A 7034-nucleotide genomic window follows, 5' to 3' on the forward strand; every position below is an offset into this window, starting at 1 on the left:
AGATAATAACAGGATTTGAGGTATTAGTATGGGTACCTTAAAAGAACACTGTTCAGAGTACCATGCTGACTTGATAGTAAATTAACCTAACTACCAACCTATGGCAAAGTGATTCAAATATCAAAGCAGTTTTTCTTCACTACTGTGTAACATTCAGTGCAAACCTTCAAAACATTTCTCCTTCTGTTCAAGTGCATGCATTCAACAAAATAACACTGCAAAAACCAAAATCTAGTAAATTCTTCATTGAAATTTCAATGTCATCAACATCCATTAACTGTAATACTCTAAAACTTAAATGAACAAATATCAAGCAATGTGCAACAGAACAAATATGTAACAAGCATGCATTTTCCCTGGATTCAAAACATGGTGAAGCATCTCATTTTCCCATCATGCACCATTCACAGTGGCAAGACCCAGTACCTTATAGGCCTTATACTCGCTCTCGAGCTTATCTTTAGAGAGCTCCAGCTTTTTTATCGCCTTTTTGAGCTGCTGCAGCTCAGCAAGCTCATTTTGCAGCTTAAGGTTCTTGGATTGAAGTTGTTGTTTCTCATCTACCTCTCTCTCCAAATGAAGCTGTAAGTCCTGAAGCTACGGGGTCAACAAAGGTCAAGAGACAAAGAGACATGAGATAGACATGATGAAAAAGAAGAGAAGTTACAAGTATGTGCCAATTTAGGTAGACTTCATATGAAAAAAGCTCTTAAGAAATGACTTTTCAGTCTACAAAAATATAAACTATTCCCTACATTATAGAGTGTATATGTTTACTGTGCACAACAACTGATTATTGATAAAACCACTCTTTTTTGTGCATTTTGAATGTCTTCAACTCAGTTACCTGCTGTCTGACAGAAGATAGAGTACTTTCCATGGTCATACGCTCACGATCAAAATCAGCACTCAGGGAGTTAATTCTAGAGTCACGGGAATCAAGGCCCTGAAGGAAGCAGGAAAGGGGAGGTAATGAGGGAGAAAAACAGGAACAAGAAATCAATGGTTTGGTGCATCATGGGTGTGACTTCAATTATTTTAAATTTGAGAATGATAATAAAAATATACTTCATTTTGTCACACAAAATAATAATAAATTATGTAAGTAGGACTTAAGTATATAATAAACATCCTTTTGCAGAATTAATGATTTGAAGCCACATTAACACCTAGGGCACTGACTTCCTTTCCAGTATGAGAGTGGTAGATTTTCAGAAACAAAACTGATATGAAAAGAAAAGTGAGACAACAGGGATCAGGAGACAAAGAAGTCTATAAGGATGTGATTTATATCAGAGATATATTCTCCTAGCTATTTGGCTACATTGTACTTGTATCTAGCTAATATTGTTTTCTTTACAGAAATTACAAATACACTATGTTGCAACTATCTAAAAAGATTTTTTTATTACAGAAGTTATACATACACTGTCAAGAGTGATATTTGCATCATGCTCCTGAAATCCATTTTTATTAAATTCATTTTAAAGTCATTAAAAGGACTGTTTCTATTACCTTTGTTCATTAATAGTAACTTAAAGAACTGCATGTACTGAAGCAATTCAATCAGTGAAAAATAAACATAATTTTCCTATCATCAAAGTTGTATTACTTTAGGAAAAAGCTAGATTGAAATATTAGAATAAACATGTACTCTGTTTAAAATTATGAAAATGACAAGAGACATTTTTATAACATCCTGACTCGCAATCTCTTATTAAAACAATTTTTTAAATAAATTTTTACGGGTATAGACGATGATCAACATTTCTTTCTTGTCATTTATATACAAAGAGAACTGATAAGCTAGACCAGTATATACAGCAAAGAAGGGCTCAAAGCTGTCAAACATAAATAACTCATTACACACCTTTAATCTCTTCTTGGCCACCTTCAGGTAAGTTTTTAAACTGGCCACTTCCTTCTGTAGCTGAGTATTCCTGTCAAGACAAGACACAAATGGCAGATTAGACTTAAAGCTCTGATTAAAACTTGAAGCATTTTAACTTCCATAGAACTCTGTATTACAGAGATATCTTCCCTCCAAGAGTTATCTTACTTGTCTATCTCGGCCTTACAGGGATTAATCTAGGTTTTGGGGGAAAATACCCTTTCTGGAAAAATTGGGAAAATCAGCCGGGATCTGGGGACCACTTGAGCAAGGGCAGGGAAAGCCCTGACTTGGGGACAATTGAATTTCAGCTTTTTTATGACCATTTAAAGTGCATAAAGTAGCAAAGTAAAACCATATTTCTCATACACTGAAAAATTTTACTTTCTATTTTCAGTTTTTATGAAGGAAAAAAAATATTTCAGGTTTTTTTTAATTGTAAGGGGAATATTTTACTCATCAAAAGGGGAAAATTTGATCTTCAGGGGAAATTTTCTCTAGGGGAAAAACACAGAATATCGGTAGTAAATATGCCCTAGATTAATCCCTGCCTTACAGAGTCACCTTTCCTTACTTGGGTATCTTGGCCTTACAGAGTTACTTTCCTACAAGAGTTATCTTACTTGTGTATCTCGGCCTTACAGAGTTACCTTCCCTACAAGAGTTATCTCACTTGTCTATCTCGGCCTTACTGAGTTACCTTTCCTTACTTGGGTATCTTGGCCTTACAGTTACCTTTCCTACAAGAGTTATCTTACTTGTGTATCTCGGCCTTACAGAGTTATCTTCCCTACAAGAGTTATCTTACTTGTCTATCTTGGCCTTACACAGTTATCTTACTTGACTATCTCGGCCTTACAGAGTTATTTTCTCGTCTATCTCAGCCTTACAGAGTTATCTTACTTGTCTATCTCGGCCTTACAGAGTTATCTTACTTGACTATCTCAACCTTACAGAGTTATCTTATTTGTGTAACCCGGCCTTACAGAGTTATCTTACTTGTCTATCTCGGCCTCCAATTTCATTTCAGCTGTCCTCTTGGCTTCTATCGTCTTTCTGTGCTTTCTTCTCTCCTGAAAAACATGATGGATATAAAAAAATCTGTCTTTTTAGTTTGATTTGGAAAAGAATGTGACTCTTGTTTACTGTATATCTCACCTCTTCCAGCTGAACAAATGCATCCTGTTTCTGCTTTTCATACTGGGAGATCTGGAATTTAAAATAGAAATTAGTAAAACTATGCTTACAATATAAGCATTAATATTAAGAATATTTAGTCTGCCTAAAAAAATATCCATATAGTCATATCCGAACAAATTTTCATTTCACTTCAACTGGAAAAAAATAAGGAAAATATTACCAGCATTACAGAATGATTGAAATTAGATACCGGTAATCTTACTTATTTTTTAACAAGATCAATTCATAAAGATCATATATAATTATATCAACTATTTTTACCTAAGTTTGAAGTTTGATTGTATTGCCTTTGGTTTGAATATATATATCTACACTAGTGTTACATTAGCAGCATGAGTATATCAGTAAGTAGAGCAGAGGCTAGATAAGCTGAGGGATTCTGAGACGTACCTTGAGGCCAAGTTTAGATCGAGATATCACCTCTTTCTCCCACAGATCCTTGTGTTCCTCTGCCTCCTGAGCTATAAGTGACTTAGTCGTGTTCTCTTCCTACAGATCCCAAAACCATAGAGTTATAGACTACACCCAGTGGATAGAGAAAGGCAGAAGCAAGAGGAGAAGTGTGTGTGTAGAGAGGGGTTTAAGTCTACAATAATTTTTTTTGAGGTTTCTTATCACTGAAGATTCAGAATAAGCAAGATTAACAATTTCAAAATCTGTAGGCACAAAATATATCGATTTCATGGTTTAAGGTCAAGATCTAGTATATGAAAGGTGCCTACAACAGTGTATTATTTAAAATTGGAATTATTTTGATTATTGGAATTTGGGGTTTTCAAGAAAAAATCCCTTAGTTAGACTAACTTAGACAACTAACAAGAATTTCCATTACATTTTGTGTTATTATTTGAATAACTTAGACAACTAACAAGAATTTCCATTGCAAATTGTCTTAGTTTGACTAACTTAGTCAACTAACAAGAATTTCCATTGCAAATTGTCTTAGTATTTGACTAACTTAGTCAACTAACATGAACATTTCTATTAAAATTTAGTTTAGTTAATAGTTTTAGAATTTAAGTTTTTTTTCTATTTATTTTATAATTATTTTGTTTTAAATCATTTTATTTGTTTCTGGAATGTTGTTTGTGCTGGTGTTCTTTTTTTTCTTTTGCATGCATTTTATTTTTTGGACTTTGCCTAAAGTCAAGGCTTAGTCAGTTTTTTGTCAGTCTCAGCAGGGTTAGTTAGGGCAGGCGTAAATGGGGTTAGTCATGCCAGGCACAACTAACCCCCCTACTGCGCATGCCTGGCTACTTTCTAATCGTAGATTTTGATTAAAAACGTTCAAATTAACATCCAGTCCTGAATAATGTTCAGTAAATACTCTCAAAAGATTCCAGAATCCTCACCAGCTTGCGTAAATTTCGTAACTCGTAACGTATTTCACACTCAAACGCCGAGGGAAGATCGTGTTATTTCGTTGTCTCCAATATTTTCACTAACCTTGCAGTTTGCATTCGAAAAATCCCATCCTTCGCGTTAACATTGCCAAGAAAATGCTGCAGTAGATAAAGATATGTTAGCAATAGGAAAACATGCTTTAAAACGCGGAGAAACACGAAGATATGCAGCCTCCTTCGATCTCAACACAGCCAGTGCAGACACAGCTCGGCGTCACTTCCGCTGTGACGTCAGATTCATTCGTATTCAATCGTAGCTACTCGGCTATTTCCGAAATCCTCTTCGGGTCTTGATCTCCGATACGGAAAAAGACGAGTTTGATCCGACCGCCCCTGCATTGTGTAAAAGGAATATTGGGGTTTCATTTGTAACATACTTTGGACAGTGTTATCCAATATTTTATTATTTAAATTTTAATTAATAGATATACATAAAGACTTGTGGTGAGACGCTCCTTACTTCAAAACACGTATAAAGCATAGTCGGATGATGTACCTTTCAAATCCACAGTATATTAACGTACGTCAGTTGTTGATTTCGATTTGGAAACAAAACTTGTCACTGACTTTACAATAGAGAGGAGTAAGTTGTACGACACATCACGGGTAGGAGAGGTATATAACTCGATGATCACAGGTATATAACTCCCTACTGAATTGTTCACAAAACTGTTTGTTCGTTTCAATGTTGAATTTAGTTTTTTTTTTCCTGGTGAAGGAAGTTTATGTTCAGATGTAATAATTATTCTAAAAAAATATTTTGATAGAGGAGTAAAAATAGTACTTAGTATATAATTTCACTGTCAGTTAAGAGACGCATTGTACACGGGTACTTGTGTAGAAATATTCAAAAATCATATACAATATTTTGATATAAAAAGTAATAATCAAGGTGAATGGAGGACTCTTAATGTGTGGAACTGAATCTATTCCACGCATAAGTAAGACGTCCAAATATTTTCTTCTCAGATACGTTTTATTTCTTTCTCTCTCTCCACTTGGCAAAAAAGGGGGGTCCAATCCTATACCCCTCCTCCCGTATCCGCCAATGCCCACCATTCTACAATATCGAAAGATTTGAAGCTACCAAACTCTTATCCGGAACTCCTACTACATTTGTAAAAGGATCTGCCTAGCTGGTTGAAATTTTGACGTCCATATTATGCTACACTATATACACACAGTTTCGGTGTAAATTGTCAAGAGCGCCTAGATCCTTAGATACTAGTATCTGACATTTGAAAATTTTGATTTTTGTTCGTTGTAAATGTTTTTTTTTTAAAGTCTATAGTGATACTATGAAATATTTATTATGGTGTATCCTTATTTATTTGGAGTTTTGGACGAAGGGCTGTGACGAGTGCAAAACACTCAGAATACACCAATCCATCATAAATAAAAATTTCAATAACTTTCCGGTATCATCGCCAATCAAACCTCATGTCACTTATTTTCATGCATGACTTTTAATTGTACAATGATGTAGTTTTTGTCAAGTGACCGCACAATCTCTTCTTCCTACCAGTATTTTACGTTTGTGCGTTCATAAGAAAGACAGAACAAAAATTCGAAGTTGAAGAAGGAAAATTCAGGTGTTGTTCGAAAATCAAGAAAAAAAGATACCCGTTATTCGAGAGCTGTCGCATCACGACAACTCTGTATCAGGGCGAATAACTCTAAATCGGTAGATGAAGTACAGCTGCACTTTATTCTAGTTGAGCAAATAACATAGCAAGCATTGGCGGATCCAGAGGGAGGGGTATGGGGGTTGGAACTCACCCTTTATTTTTTGCTTAGTGGAGAGAGAGAGAGAATAAAAAGTTTTCTGAGAATAAATATTTGTACGTCTTACTTACTTATTGAATAGATAGATTCTTACACATTTAGTTTCCTCCATTCACCTTCACTACTATTTTTTATATGAGAGAATGGTAGAATATATTCCGCTTTTTTAAAAAAATATATATCTTATTTATGATATGATATTGTAACATGCGTGGTTTAATTTTATATTGGATTCCCTTGATCTTTGGCTGTGTCGGCTATATACGTAACGGTTTTTATAAAATCATATCTAAATCTATCTAAGGAACTAACATGTAACTCTTTGTTTTAAAGCACACGCGCACCCCACTACCCCCCCCCCCCCCCCCCACACCATTAAGGGGTGGTTTTGTAGGGTGGGGTTTTTTTTTGTTTTTTTTTTTTGGTGTGTTTTTAAAATTCGGACTGGGTAAAGTTTTTTTTAAAATAATGACATCAAACAAAGATAGTATTTACCACAACCTTAGACCTTTCCATACAAGTCTGTGAATTTTTGCTTGAGAGTATGTGTGTGTGTGTGTGTGGGGGGGGGGGGGGGGTTAGTGGGATACAACCCTGGAACCTCCCCTTTCTAAAATTGCTTGATCCGCCCCTGGCAAGGATGGTATATTCTGCTAAAACGCTATATTACAATAGGTGTGATGTTTAAATATTTTTCTGTGTGGAATTCATGTCAAAAACTTGATTTTTTGCAGCGATGAATGAAATATTTGCAG

At 35.0% G+C, this 7034-nt stretch overlaps 1 protein-coding gene across 1 annotated transcript; it reads right to left on the bottom strand.

Annotated features, from left to right (window-relative positions):
* Positions 1-120: 120 nt before the first annotated feature.
* LOC134256673 (fibrinogen- and Ig-binding protein-like) lies at positions 121-3708 on the bottom strand. The gene is made up of 6 exons (XM_062739355.1): positions 3482-3708; positions 3050-3100; positions 2891-2964; positions 1871-1940; positions 848-946; positions 121-597 (listed from the first exon to the last, which is right to left on the bottom strand). The coding sequence occupies exons 3-6, from the start codon at positions 2914-2916 to the stop codon at positions 394-396; spliced, it is 399 nt and encodes a 132-aa protein (XP_062595339.1). The 5' UTR covers positions 2917-2964; positions 3050-3100; positions 3482-3708; the 3' UTR covers positions 121-393.
* Positions 3709-7034: the final 3326 nt, after the last annotated feature.

The sequence above is a fragment of the Saccostrea cucullata genome, unplaced genomic scaffold (genome assembly GCF_032062105.1).
Source record: "Saccostrea cucullata isolate Sc308-1 unplaced genomic scaffold, CSIRO_AGI_Scuc_v1 ctg23767, whole genome shotgun sequence".
Taxonomy (NCBI): domain Eukaryota; kingdom Metazoa; phylum Mollusca; class Bivalvia; order Ostreida; family Ostreidae; genus Saccostrea; species Saccostrea cuccullata.

Excerpts from the sequence above, each read along its gene's own strand:
- LOC134256673 (XM_062739355.1), bottom strand. The coding sequence starts at position 2,916 with ATGAAATTGGAGGCCGAGATAGACAA. Across the intron at positions 1,941-2,890 it reads TTGGAGGCCGAGATAGACAA|GAATACTCAGCTACAGAAGG; the intron begins GTAAGATAACTC and ends TTGTCTTGACAG. Across the intron at positions 947-1,870 it reads TGGCCAAGAAGAGATTAAAG|GGCCTTGATTCCCGTGACTC; the intron begins GTGTGTAATGAG and ends TGCTTCCTTCAG.